This window comes from Cryptotermes secundus, unplaced genomic scaffold (genome assembly GCF_002891405.2).
Source record: "Cryptotermes secundus unplaced genomic scaffold, Csec_1.0 scaffold330, whole genome shotgun sequence".
In the NCBI taxonomy this organism is placed as follows: Eukaryota; Metazoa; Arthropoda; class Insecta; order Blattodea; family Kalotermitidae; genus Cryptotermes; species Cryptotermes secundus.
The window spans coordinates 927,951-943,549 of NW_019734317.1; the positions used below are offsets into that span (position 1 = coordinate 927,951).

Sequence of the window (15,599 nt, forward strand, 5' to 3'; positions counted from 1 at the left end):
AAAAAATAAACAGATTACAGCAGATGCTGCCAAACCTGATATCATGAACTGAAGTTATGCATTATAAAAGCGGCCTCCGTAGTCTAGGGGTAACGTTCCCACCTCATGACTCAAGGTACGCGGGTTCAAACCCGGCGGAGGTCGTGGAATTTTTAAGGGTGGAAAAATTCAGGGAACAAGTTCTACGGGAGGGACTTTAAGCCGTGGGTCCCGTGTCGTAGATTTACGGCACGTAAAAGAACCTCATGTCTCTAGGAGACCTCTGAGCTAAATTTGGCCAAATAGTTTCTGGCCCAAACTAGTTTCCAATGCCTCCGGTAGATGGGGAAGTATTAGGTACCACTGCCAGAGGAGGGGCGACCTCACTGACAGAAAGGGACTATCAGATACCACTGCCAGTAGAAGGCCGAAACCTCGCTGGCAGAAAGGGAACGATAGCGAGCACCAGTACCGGTAGGGTATGGAGACAGTAGAAATTTAAAGGGGGACTTACAATAGACTATTAGTCGCGGTGCATGGGGAAACCCACCCCCTCAATACTGAATAACTGAATATGCATTATAAACCAGCTGACTCTTATTCCAAAGCTCATGTTGCTTTAATTCCTGCTACTGCACTTGACTTGTGCAACAACTAGTAAGTCCTGTAACGTTCTGTGTTGAAATGCCATGTGTGAGAGAGAGAGAGACTTGAAGAAGTGTTCATGTATGATACCTGCCTGAAAGGTGGTTCTATAAGAAAAGTAAAAATATTCTGGAAAAGATTTCAGAATGCCTCAGTTCCACTAAGACAGACAGCGTCATTTATAGATCCCACCTTCAATAAAAAAAAAACTTTATACAATAAGTCCTCACTGTAGAGAAACTGGATGAAATCAGTGCTAGGTCTGGACGCTCAAAATATCACTCATGCCTCAAACGAGAGACTAGGTTTCAAGTTTACTCTCTTTCAAAAGAACTTCAACACATAAAGTAACCATTTTACAAACATTCCGTGTATGTGTCTAGAACAGTGAGCATTTCCAGTATCTGCTGCAATTTGTCAGTTCACTAACAGTCCAAATCTCTTCTGCCCGACTTGATGGGAAGAGTGTATAGCTCTCCTGCAGAGTAGTTCTGCATTTCCCTGACACTTTATAATAAGAAATCTCCCTCAATATGAGCATGACACAATATCAGGATAAAGAGCAAAATAACAGTATGATTATATGATCACTCATTCTAAATGTTTTCAAATTTAAACATATGGGAACAAAAATCAATCAAATTGAGGATCATGAAGAAATTGGAAAAATATGTTCCATAAACGCATATTATTCACTTCTAAAACTGTTATCTTCCCTTGTACTTCCCTGAGAATCCAAGATAAATAAAACAATACTTCAACCAAATGTTCTGTAAGGCTCTAATACATGTTACGACAGCTCAATTTTGTGAATCTTACGGAGACGAGTTGTGATACAAGGCGGAAGGAAGTGGCTCATGCCTGTGGCTGTGGCAGGCTTTCATGCTCCCAGTGCTGATAGATCATGGCTGCTTCCTTCATTTAAAATCCATCATTCAACCCAGCATCTTGTGCTAGTATAGTGCGTACAATCANTGTAAGTTGTAGCTTCACAGCCGTAAACCATACACAGGGCATGCATTCTAAATATCAATTCCTATTTTTCCCCCCAACCCCACTGATGCCTTCTGTTTATGTAAAATAATAAATCGTTAAATAAATGCTTATTCCTCTTTCTTCTGCTTAGTAAACGTCTGTGTTCCCAATTTTTGTATTCTAAATAATTACTGGAATTTTCCTGATAAAATGGTCCTGACGATGAAACTGCACGCATGTATAACAGGACGTTACTTTTTTAAACAATCTTCTGTTGCCTGTTAACATATTTGTGAATGATACCCCAATAAGGAGTCGCTATATAATGAACAGACTATGTGCACTTTTTTCACACTTCCTTAGATAAGGGAAGTGTATTTTTTGTTTTGCCATAATTCTCGTCAGAGTATAGTTTTCATTTATGAGTGCTTAGATGATGTCAAGCAATGTATGCTGCAGCCACCAAGCAAATTTTTAAGAAACGTCAACAAAAAGAAATGTTTTTGAAGACTGTTCATAGAAAAAAAAATTAAAATAGTCACTTATTCACTTTATTGAAAAATTAGACCAAACAATCTTTATCATATGAATGCATTATTGCCAATGCTTCCTAAATTTCATATATAACACAATCATAGATAATGTATTTTACTCGGCTATATTAGCTCGTGAAACAGCAGGGCACAAAGTGCTGTGAGCCCCCATGAATACTAGGAAAGTATGTTATATGCTGTGCAATGTCATGCAGAAGAAAAGTTGGTCACGCACTTGTTTTACGAACTGTAACTGGAGAAGTTTATCGAGATATGGTGACGCAGTTGGTTGCCTTACTAAGGTAACACAAAATGGAATGCTCTTTCCAACAAGATGGAGTTACATGCAACCATGGAAATGCTGGAAGATCATTTCCAGCCATGTGTTTGAAAACCAAGAACAATAATCAGTTAAAGTGAACACTGAAACTGCGTTTTTGGTATAATGATGAGGTTACACATCAAAAGGTGACACAGAACATGGTAAATCGGGTACAGCAGTGCAGAGGAGGCAATACACCACTTCCAACATTTTCATATTCTAGGAATTTTTAAAGGATTAACATGTTTTTGTAACTTTTTTAACAAATAAATATTCTGTAAGAACATAGGTTCCATTTTAAAAGGCACACTCTGCACTTCACTCCCAATTAAAATTCTGTTGAACACACAACCTATACTAGACCATTAATGCACTACAAGTAAAATTTCAATCAAAAATTCAACAGGAAAATTTCACTAATTCTCATTCTAGCTCCAGTTTCCATACATAACTTTTCCAGTGATCAACTGTTATATGTTATAGTCTCTGAGGGACAATGAACTATACAATTTCAGTGAATATGCAGGAACACAACTTCTTTTAGAAGACGGCAACACTGAATGATGTACAGGTACCTCCTGCTGCTACTTACTGCTGCCATCATCCGGTCCTGCTCCTAACTATTACCATGATCCATATTCCTGCATAATATACACACACAGTCAATCATAAACTGTATTCTAAGAATGAATACACACACGTGCACATAAACACACATACCGACATACATACACATTTACTTAATCACATACACACAGAGGACCGCTCAACATATCTGAATTATGACCACCACCTATGTTTGTATTATTCCTTGCCTAGAATATCTCTGAGGGTATTACATCATCACAAGTAGGTAATCTTACGGAAAAACAGTTCCATGTATTTAACAAGATCTTCAGTAAGGCAATTCTGGTTACCACCGAAGGTTGGAAACAGAATCACCTAATTTTCTAACCATGACTAACAACCTATGTCACTGATGTACTTGCAAAGATGTTTCAGACAGTTCAGTACAACTGAAGCCAAAGAATTTAACTGAAAAGTTATGGCACTAATCCCAACAGCAGTGACTTCTAATTCAACTGGTGTTCCCTCAAATACAAACTGCATCGCTATTACATCCAGAAAGTCTTAAGTGCTGTTGTCTTTTGAGACAACACATTTTCGGGCATTGGCCCGTGCTATGCAACGTGGTGACGTCATCAACAATACGGACTGAGTTTTCCGTGGGGTCTGTGCAGAGTGCTCATAAGAGAAGTGAATTCAGAAGCTAAGAGCAGTTGAGGGTACAAGGGCGAGAATGGAGCATTCCATTTATTGTACTAAATGAAGTGTCTGAAAAGACAGACTGTGGGCTGCATGGGCTCCAGCCTTAAATCCATAACATTTTTGTCAGTGGAGAAACCTTAAAAATTGTGTTCAAAGGCACATGCATAACATTTGTGAAAATATTACATCCATCAAAGTCAGTGAACTCAAACTAGTATAAACAATCTCTTTTGGAGACTTATTAAGTGCACAAGGCAACATTCTGAAGTACTCTTGTGATAGTGAGTTCCTCTAACAATTTATTTACTTTAAAAACTGCATGTTGTGTTTGCAATCTTGATTCAATTAACAAGAGAGTAATAGTATCAGGTAATCATCTTCAAGAAAGACTCTGTATTATTCCTTTTTATTAAACTGAGAGAGCAGATCCATATGCATATGATGTATATACAAAGAGGTTACTTGACAGCCTTCAGCAAATCCTTGGCTGGCCCAGTGGGAGCAATACACGCTACTTGCATCAACCTACACAATGTACATTTGGACTCATGACATACTTATCAGGCCAACAGCCTATTTCTCTCCATTATCATCAAAACAAATCTCTGAACATCTATTGTGAAATGAGCTTATGTATTAAATGCCTGTCAACCATAATCTACTTCTTTCTTACACATGATACCCATGTGGAAAGTAAGAAAACTATTCAGGCATAAATTTTGGAATGTTAGAGTTATAAAAAGAATGAAAGAAAGAAAAGGCCTATTCACATGATCAGAAATAGATTTAGAAAGACAGGGTCAATGTTGGGTAAGAAAGGAACCTACTCCAAACACCAAGTGCTCAGTGAAGAGAATTTTGCTTTAACATTGCCCTCAGAAAATCCTCTCACAATGTGCGGGGGAAACTCGAGTTTAAAGTTTTCAGGGTCCATCAGACACTTCAACATGCAAATGGAAACATTCTACAGAGATGTAGAGAATGCACGCGTAATAACAGGGACATTTCTGGCATTTGTCATGATCCAGGTAGGATCTACGATATTTCAGATTTTTTTTTTGTGCACAGGCTTGAAGACTGTATTGCAGTCCAAACACTCTCAGGAAAAATTGACATGAACAGTGTGAGACCAAATATCTCCAGCAAGCTCTTAAATAATTTTCATGTAGTGCTGTAAAACCAATATTTTATAAAAGTGTTTCATAAAATTGTTAAAATGTTTGCCTATTTAAAATTACAATATTATTATAAGCCCATATTAATACAACCTTTATTACTGTTTTATTATCTTCAGGTTCTAGTTGACTTTCAAGGAAGATGACCACAATATAAGCAACCAATAATGAATTGAAGTTACAGTATATAATATCCTTAATTCCTGTGATTTAAGTAAGAAATCGTTTTTGGAAATTTTACACAGTAAAAACCTCACTAACCTACACTTACTCAGGGAAGTAGTCCAAATTACAGAACACAATTATATGTCAAACACTTCCAAGTCATAGCTAATTTTAAAAGTGGAACACTGTATTGTTTTCATTACCAATTAGATACTCATCTAAGCAAACAGGAAGAGGGAAACTGAATCAGTAAATTCCTGTTAAGGAAAACTTCCATTCTGCATAAATAAAATGCACATATAAAAACAGTGTAAAGGTCTTATTGTACTGTCTGGAAATATTACATGGAAATAAACCATGTACACAGATATTGTGTTCATAATCTTTGCTGTGGGAGAGTTAAGCTGGACTAATGCATAATATACCAGCATGCTCTTCGCTATGTTTCTGATGATCAATGACAACTGCTAATGCAGTGGATTCCAGTTAACTGGGACACACTGGGACTAGAGTGCTTTGCCCCAATTAAGCAGCTGCCCCACATATACAAAGTTGCATGTAAAGGTTTAGAGAGATATGTAGCATGCACATACGGCAAAATATAAGCGTTTCGTTTACTAAGTAACAAATATATTAACTTTAGTTGAGCTGAAACAATTGGTGCAAAGCATAGAAAAATATTCACCCTAGGAACAAATTTGTTTCATTTATGTATTCAACATGCATATGATTCTTAACAGTTGGTAACACTGGAGAAATTGATAAAGTGTACCCTGTCATACTTCTTTTGGCTTATTTTGGACTTCATCCATCATCTGGTATGTAAAAGACAAAAGACCACAACGTTTCGGAGACTGGATCTGTCTCTGTCTGTCTTCAGGTGGGTAGAGAAGGATAAACCTACTTGGTTGGGCCCGTTAGAAAGAGCTAGTCTCAATCACTGGTCCAGTGAGTAGGTTTATCCTTCCCTACCCACCTGAAGACAGACAGAGACAGATCCAGTCTCCGAAACGTTGTGGTCTTTTGTCTTNTTGAAGACAGAGACAGATCCAGTCTCCGAAACGTTGTGGTCTTTTGCCTTTTACATACCGGACGATGGATGCAGTCCAAAATAAGACAAAAGTGGTACAGTATACGAGTACACCATCGTCAGAATCCTTTCAAGTCTATCTGTACCCTGCCATGTTCACTTGATTGACTGCAAGTGAACAAAATCAGCACAGGTTTCTAGTGCAGATATAGGACTGCCTGCACTGACTTCCTGAATGAAATAAAGTCAAAGTTCAGCAGAAAATTTCCTGTCATTCTGGTTAATCACTTGTTCATGCTCAGTCATGATATCCTCATCGGTTTCCTCATCTTCTGATGAATTCTGATGTTTGATAATTGCTTTCTCGCAATCTTCATTTTCACTATAATGCTGAAGACTATTTTCGATGCATGAAAACTCATCATAATTTCCCAAGTTTTGCATTTCCAATGTGACATCATTTTCACTATTGGCCTTAATCAGTATCTCCAAGTCTGAGTGTTTAAATGAATAGTGAGCAAAGCAGTTCTGAATGGATTTGGTACTTAATCTTCGCAACTATCAGCAATAAACTCTACAGCTTGTAAAACATCAGTCCCCACACTGACCTCCTCAGCTGCAGAAAAAGATTTCAGTAGATTTTCTTGAATTGCTTCCAAGATGTAGATTACCAACTCTGCACGATATAAAATCTTCAAATTTTTTGATTCCCATGCTCACTGGCTATACCAAGGATGTGGTGTTGGGAGACAGAAATTCCAGTTGAATCTAAATGAAGGTGTGCTGCGCAGCTGTCAAGAACCAGTAACATCTTCTCAATTTCCATTGTAATTCTACATTTCAACTCATTAGCCATTTCTTAAAAATTTCAGATTTCATCCAAGCATTTTTGTTACCATAGTAGAGAACTAGTAAACTGTCCATACTAATCCCCTTAGTGCACTGAGGCTTAGTCCTTTTCCCAGTAACCAACAGCTTCCGTTTATTAGTTTCTGACATGTCTGAACAGCACAACACACTTGTAAAATCCATTGCTTTCTACGAACCAGTTAGAGTTGCATGTTTGTAGCTTAAGGAACCATCAGGTGTTGCATGATAAAATAAACCCATTTCACTGGCACTGTACATTCATTTGTGAAAAATTTCTGAAGCAAGTTTGGCAGCTTTGTACATTTCCAGTGTTCAGCACCTACAGTATCAGCACTGTCCTTCTCACTGTGTGCCTTCTTGAATTTTATCCAAAACCTGCATTTCCATCGAAACAACAACCATCTGTTGCCTTGAAAAGGTTATGACCCAGCTTTTTACCTAACTCCTCTGACTTGTTTTTAACAATGGACAACTGAGACTTACACCATGTCCAGTTACAATAGGAAACCACTGAGTAAGGGACTCTTCAACATCTGGATCCTTGCCTTCACGCTTCCATTTCTTAGGAAGTTTCCTGTTGTCCATCTCACAGTTTCTCTTGCTGCTGTATAATGCATGCAGCTGGCAAGGACTGGTGTTAGGCAGTTGGTTTTTAACTAGTACAAGTGTGACAATTTTGACAGTGAGAGTTACATCTCTCCTGGGCATTTCTGTGGGAATCTAAAATTTTAAACCAAAAAAAAATGCTGCACACGCCACAGCAGACTCACAAACACCCTCACTGCAAGACTGAGAGCAACTGCATGCAGCTAGGTGTTCATTTATTCTGAGTCAGTGACTCACTGATAACAGTAATCACAAGTGTGTCACATGGCAGCAACCGGCCCAATTAAAGCACATGGTCCCCCAAATAAGTGAAGCAAATTTCGGTTATACACTAGTCTTGTTTTGGTTCTTCCGGATTTGCCCCATTTAACCAGAATCCACATACGTACACTGTTATTAACAAAAGTGAATAAAACACACAGGAATGCTGCAAATGAGATTAAATTTTTTGCTTACTCATCATACGCATTCAACAGATGCTGAGACAACTGTTACCCCAAACTGGATCACTACAGACAGTGAGTGCATCAGGTAAGAAACATTACAGTCATAGGCACAAGCTTCATTAGGTGCTGACAGATCCCTGACCTATTTAACAATATGGACCAATATATAGTACAAAAATAGTGGGTATACAATGTGTGATCTGGGTACTATACTTCAGTGGCCTACATTTTACCTGTTAAGAAAAATGAAATATTTTCCATCTGCCAAGCACTAGTGTCATACATTAGAGATTTAATTATACACTAATTAATACTACATTTGCACTACCCATCATAAACATTTGGTACCATCAAAGCAGATTGTTCAAGAGCACTTTGCATATACACACTGAAAATCAGAGTAACTAAATCTAAAATAATAGTTTCATGTATATACATTCATAAAGCACATACAACATATATTTCCAAAGCCATGTGAAAAAATTTCTGCATCATTATCATCTCTGCAACACAATTTGAATATGCATCGACTATCAGAATCCTGCTTAACTACTTACAATGCATACACATTTCTTTAAAACCTCTTCAACTACCAGTCAATTATGGAAGAAGTCTTTCAATAAAAACTTACATTTTGGTTTCTGCTTCTCCATTAGCATCAATTGTTCGTGCTTATGCCAAGCATCAGGACGTTTGGCTTGCACCACCACCGAGCTGTCCATCGCCCGTGTGGCCACTGGCGACACCTCCGCATTCAAGAGCACCATCGAACCATGAGGAACGCTGCCACCAAACTGCAGGTTTGGATCCAGAATTACAGTCAACACGTTTTCAGTTCACAATCAGAACTACAGACACTAAGGCCTTAACAGCACAATGTCACTTACTATCAAACTCCTTATGAGTGCTCTGTGAAATATTCTGTTAGACAGGCCTTGGTTTCAGTTAATTTATGCAGCACTGTTTGCATTACAAAATGCAAGAAAAGATAGATATAACTTTCAGAGGTAAGAATAATTACACTGACCTTGAAATCAGATTCATAAATTTACTTTAAGCAACACTGGACTGCACATCATTACTCTCCTTCCTAACTCCATAAAAAATGTAAACAAACCAACATGGGTGCAGTCACTTGACTCAACTCACTTGACTAGGGGGTAGGCCTATGTAATCATTCCTCTAATATTTTCGTAACTAATCATAAAGAACTTGAACGTTTTCACATGTGCACTGATACTTCTCCTACACAAGGACGGCTTCACTTTGTTATGACCAAAATGAAAGAGCTATGGGCAGTCACAGCGAAAATCCTCCTCCTATACAGCGTAACTACTAGTCACATCAAACACGATACTGGCAAGTTTACCTAATACAGGTACAATTTCAGTTCTTGATAATCTCTGAAGACCAACAAATTCTTCAATTCGCGAATTCCAAGGTAAAACGATTAACGGTTTCTTCGGCCTCAATCCTCAACAACCCATCTGTTATACTCACACCCCCGAGACGGCTACAATGGACTCGCCCACTCGGGTCAAAAGCACGGTAAGCAAAATAACAGCAGACTTGCAGCCCCAGACAAGCAAATACCGTACAATAACTCTCTAATATATGTTTGTTCCTCTGGAATCTAACAGCATCCTCACTAATGGCGTGTTTCCTAGAACTAATCAAAATAAACATTCACTTCACTTCATTCGAGCTACTACAGATTGTAGGCTCAAATACGAGCTTTCCCGTACCATGTATAACACCATTTCTAGCACAGCGAAGGGGTTACAACTCAGATATGCATACACCATGATGTACCCGGTACAGGTAACCTTCAATGTCGTGATCTAGTCGAACATATCATTCACTGATCCAAAACACGAGCCATTAACAATGAAGCACGCCCCACAGCATTGATATCTTCCAACATGGCAGACACTGCACTAAACTGGCGTGGTCGCGCACGACGGTGGGTCAGGTCCCGTGATTCTCTCGCACCGAAGCAAGCGAGCGCAGAGAACTCTGTAAACCGCTAGCACAATTCCGGTAGCAAAAGAAATGGCCGACACTAGATTTATTATCTCAGAAATCAGTTGTGATCTGATTCTTAACGCACAAAAATACTTCCGAAACACAACTCTTACACGTACACTACTCAATATTCAAAATTTATTGACTAAGCGAGGCGTGGCTTTTAGCAACATACTGGCGTTGATTGATGTGTCTGATGTGTCTCTATGGCACCGAAACCATCTTACGTCCATGTTCCCCATTGGCTGACATCGCCTTGTGACATCACGACTGGAAGCATTCAGCCAATGAGAGTACAGTTTACGTTTAAATTCTTAGCGGAGTTCCACTAGAGGGTAAATGCGTCATGTCCTTCTATTGGGTGAATGAACGCCGAAACTATCACGTCGCTATGTGAGGAAACAATCACCATGATTGGCTGATAGCACATATTTTGAACCAATCGAAATAATGGCGCCGTTTAAATTCCTTTCTTGAGGGAAATGGAAGTGACGACCAGCAAGACATGACATCAACTTACATATTTTTTGTATCTAAATATAATAACACTCTTAATCCAGCAGTGAAATGTGTGTAACATTGTATGTACAAAAGTTTCCACTTCACATTTAATCCATTATATTGCTGGAGAGACTAAGTTTCTTTTGAAGAGGATTAGATATGACCATTTCGTTCCATGCGCACACATTACTTTCAATATAAATCCATATTCCCCCCTGCGCGTGGGAACAGAGACAACTATGACGTCACTGATTTGGTGACTGGCGAGATTGAGTAAATAACCAGCTTTCCAGTTCGTATTTGTCACCGTGTGAAGCCTTGGGATGGAAATTTCCTTGCACAGCTAAAAGACAAGGCAATCACGTGCCAGAGCGTCGTAAGTTACGGTAATTGTGAGTTCGCAACTTCATGTCACCAATAGCACTGCTACGGTGATGCAACAGAAATGATTCTCCAAATACCTTAAATTTACGCATTTCACATGCAACCTATTCCGTGGATACTGCTGGCATAGTACGTCCTTAGCACCGTAACGGTAGACATGACGAGTGATGTTGGTCCAGTATGAGCTACAGCCATCTATTGACCACAACAACAATTATACTCGTCACCAAGGTAGACGTCCTTTCAGAAATCAGGGGGACAGTAATAATAGCAGCATGAGTAGGAATGTATGACGCTGAATTCCAGAGACCTTCAAGAAAAAATATTGTGTTTCCCTAGACAGCGTTAAACATCTGTTTCTCTTAATACTTGGAGCATTCAAACCATCTTCCTCTGGACCGTAATAAACACAGAGAGCTTATTTGAGAACCTACAGCAAATCCTTCGGCTGGTCCTGCGGAAGAACCAGAATCCCTCGCGTCAATAAGCTTCTCCATGAGCGTTCGGGCTTGCAGCCTATAAGACAACAGATCACAAACATCCTCGTAGTTTACGGCAGATGCCGGAAATGGTCCCTATTATTACACATGCATTTCTTTGGATCTATAGAAAGTTTTCATTCGTGTGTTAAAGTTTCCTTCAGACACAGGGAAAACTTAAAGCCTGCACCCTTTAATCCCTATTTCCTGTGAAACTGGTCTAGGTATTTTTAAACGTCTATTTCAGGCAATTTCTCTACAGTGAGCACTCGGTGTTTCGATCTTATCCAACAAGAACGACCTTCTCAAAAAAAAAAAACCGTGGCCTGTAGTCCGCAAGCGAACTATACCGACCGATCGACCGCCACTTGTCGGCGAAGTTAGTGCCACCTTAAGCGGATAGAGGGTGTTGCATGGTCAGCCCAGCCCCTTCTCCGTCTAATTTATTTTTGATTATATGAACAGTATTTTTATTTGTGACTGTAGCATCCTAAAATATATTTTGGGAAAATTTCCTTACTATCCACACGAATATCGTGCATGAACTGTCATCTACAATTTCGAGACTAAACGTAAACCGATTGATTCAATGTTAAGCACAACCGAAAAGGATGAGGTCATGATCCAATGACATATAACACATAAACTGGATTCACGGCAGCTGTTCAAAGATTTATTGGGGCGTTACTGGGGAGAAAATGTAATACTTTGTGGGCCACGGGTCTGTCGACTACCCGAGTGCGAACGCGCCTTGCGAGTTGACGCGAGCAGCGTGCTCCTCCCACTAGACCTGCAGAACGATTTGCTGCAGGTACTCAGATAATCTTTCTGTATAGTAATAGAGTAATCGGATTAGTGGAAACCTTAATTAAATGCTAAAAATGTATTATAAAAAAGAGATTTCTAATGTGAATTTAAATCCGATAACCTTGCCGAAATATTTATGCTGCATAATACTCTTACCTAAGTTCTTACTTTTTTAGTTTACGATGATGTCAGTATCTCGAGACATTTAGCGTATAACTGGGATGATTTTTGAAGCAACTGTGGCATAATTGAGATACTATCCTAGCATTTGAATCGAGGGACTGAGGAAACCCCCCCAAATCCTACGTCAGAAAAACTGTTGTCCTGGCCGAGCTTCGAACTGGCACCTTTCGAATACAAGCCTACTTATTTACTACTACACCAGCCTACCCGGCCCCACAACTGCGCATATACATTATAGAAACTGGTTTATGGGATATGAACTGCGTTGTCACGTGATAAAGTGACCATAAATTGGAGTCTTGATTGGTAATTCAATTTATTTAACTCTTACAGAACATAACTACAAGTAAGTACAGCGCTATCGCTAATTCACAAAAACTTCAATTCACTACAGCACACACTAAGTCTTCTCAGTCTGTTGTGTCTTCGCCAGTCGTCTGGTGATTGTTTCAATGCCGTAGATCCCTCAACTTCCGTGTTCACGTCCTTACTTGCTGGCGATTGTCTCACAACTAACTAAAGTCTAGACCTTTTCTGCTTATAACACTTCGGCACGGCCCGCACAGCAAACACCTCTCCCAACAGCTCTTCTATTGCTGCGTCACGCAGCTGTCGTAAGGACCGCGTAGAGAACACCGCTTCCAAGTTAATCCATTGGTGCTTGTTAGGAATCTGTTGCCTAGAAACGGGCGTTGTTTACAGAGTCATTAATTAGCAACGGGTCTACTTGCTACAGTATTAATGTAGCCCATGTTTCGGTGAGTCTAAAAGACTGGGGTAATTTCGTTGACTAATTGAACGACCATTAGCTTCTCAAGAATGGCGTTTATCTATGGAGTTGTCTAGATACTTATACTGTGCCTTGAAATGAGCCTGTCCGTATACTGGTGATAAGATTAATTCATTGAATAAACTAGGATTTTGTATCCATAATCCATACGATAAGACTTATCATTATATGCATTCATTCAATCTCTCAACATGCTCTCCCAGTTGTGAACTTTACAATAAACCGAAAATATTCATTATTATTTTCATTAAAATGTAGTCCTATTTAACTGGTTTGCTTTTTGAAAAACTGCTGAAGATTACAAATTGACTATTAATCTGCAATCATGATGGGTTCATGAAGTGTGACAACAGTTTGCTCGTATTACTAGTTGAATTCATAACAAACACTCATTAGCTGGGATAAAACTAAACAAAAGAGCTAAAAGAACAAAAACCACTCCGTGGTTTTAGTCCGCAAGCGAACTATACCGACCGAGCGAACGACGTTTGTCGGCGAAGTTAGTGCCAGCTTTAGCGGATAGAGGGTGTCGTGTGGTCAGCGCAACGGATCCCCACGGCCGTTAATCTCGGTTTTTTAGACTGGAGCCGCTATTTCCTGGAAATAACCCCTCAGTTATTCTCAAGAGTCTAAGTGGACCCCGTTCCAGACCCACTACTTCTCAGAAAATCTGGTATCGCCAGGAATCGAACCCGGGACCTCTTAATCTGTAGCCAGGAACTCTGACCCCTAGACCACAAATATAAAAATATTCAAATATCTATAAAGAGGTTACCTGCAACGAGACAGCGGTAGAGGGACATTTAATCCTGCTCCATGAACCAGAATAATTGCTGAGAAATCATAATTGCTCTACTATTCAATAAATTCCCAAGTGTTCATTGCTGTATTACTAGCAGCTCACCACTGGGCCCTGCCATGAGTCAGACGAATCCGTCCCACATCCTCAGACTTCTTTAAGATCAATTTTCATATTATCATTTCACATACTCTTTGGTCTCCCATGTCGGTAGCCTGGTCATCTGTGATCCTTTACTAATAACGCTTGAACAGGCTGTTTGATTTTTTTTTTGTGATCCTTATAATATTCTATCGTTTTACACTTTAATTTCAAAGCATCTATACTACCAACATGGCAGCCATGCGAAGCTATGGAGTACCAGCGACCCTAGGAATACCTAATATAGTGGCCCAAACTATTATGTGCGATAACTCCATTTCCACAAATATGCAGCTCTTGTTATTGTTGATGATGACTAGTAAACCGTACGAACTAAGGATATAAAAATTTTATGGCAATAGATACAGAGCTCTAAGTTCGATACAACGATGTTGTTCGGGCCTTACCTTGTCAAAATTACAGACGTGTTGAAGGTGAGGAATTTTAGATTATATACGATATATTTAAAGTAGTTGGAATCTGTACTGTCACCAGTTACGCACAGAAATAACCAACTCCAAGAAGCGGAGATCTTGAGACCCTAACAGTCATTCGGGTAGTCAAAATATTTCTCGCCTTGTGGAGAACCCAAAGGCCCGTAACCACCGTTCACAAGAACCGTCCCTGTAAATTACTTATTTATGTATCTATTTATTTAAGGATGCCGTCAAGTACCTCAGGCTATTTAGCATCGAATGATATGACGATTAATCAGCTGAATAGGATGGGAGAGAAAGTTCTTGTGACGTAACATGAAGTATTATCCTGGAGTTAGCCTGGAAGGAAGCGGCCTCCGTAGTCTAGAGGTAACGTTCCCACCTCATGACTCGTAGTACGCGGGTTCAAATTTTTAAGGGCGGAAAAATTCAGGGAACAAGTCCTCGGGGAGGGACTTTAAGCCGTGGGTCCCGTGTCGTAACTTTACGGCACGTAAAAGAACCTCATGTCTCCAAAGGAGGCCACTGAGCAAAATTACGGACGTTTCCCGCCCAACAGCAGTCTCTAATACCTCTGGTAGATAGGGGAAGCATTACAGTTACCACTCAGCTAGTAGAGGCCGATCTCGCTGGCTGGGCGGGACTGATGGTAAGCACCAGTACCGGGAAGAGCACAATGAGGGAAGAGGGAAGCACAATGGACCAAGACAGGTCTAAGTGCATGGGGAAACCCATCCTCTCCAATAACTAACTAACTAACTAGCCTGGAAGGACTGAAGGAAACCAACAGACACCTCAGTCCTGTTCGTTTGAGTTACGATATTTAAACTCGGAACCTCCATATATGAAGCTTGAGTGATACTCACTCCACCACGACACTCAGTAACCTGTCCGAGCCAGTTAAGTTTTCAATGGGCCTTGCTATAATAATAATTGCAACATAACGATCCCAACCGGAACAAACACTCCGTCCAACGAACACTGGGACGCTTCACTAATGTGTCAAAGAAGTTGCAGCATATACACAGAGAAGAGAGA

At 39.8% G+C, this 15,599-nt stretch overlaps 1 protein-coding gene across 6 annotated transcripts in view; it reads right to left on the reverse strand.

Moving 5' to 3' along the window:
- Positions 1-10,214, reverse strand: part of LOC111868554 (serine/threonine-protein kinase minibrain) — a 281,954-nt gene extending 271,740 nt beyond the window's left edge. For 2 of the 6 annotated variants that reach the window (XM_033753084.1, XM_023859300.2), the window contains exons 1-2: positions 9,761-10,214; positions 8,647-8,809 (exon numbers count right to left, since the gene is read on the reverse strand). In XM_033753084.1, coding sequence (XP_033608975.1) covers positions 8,647-8,809; positions 9,761-9,820 — 223 coding nt within the window. In that variant the 5' untranslated portion in view covers positions 9,821-10,214. Of the gene's footprint in view, positions 1-8,646 lie in introns of all 6 variants that reach the window. The other 4 variants (XM_023859305.2, XM_023859304.2, XM_023859303.2 and 1 more) reach the window with 4 other exon arrangements.
- Positions 10,215-15,599: the final 5,385 nt, after the last annotated feature.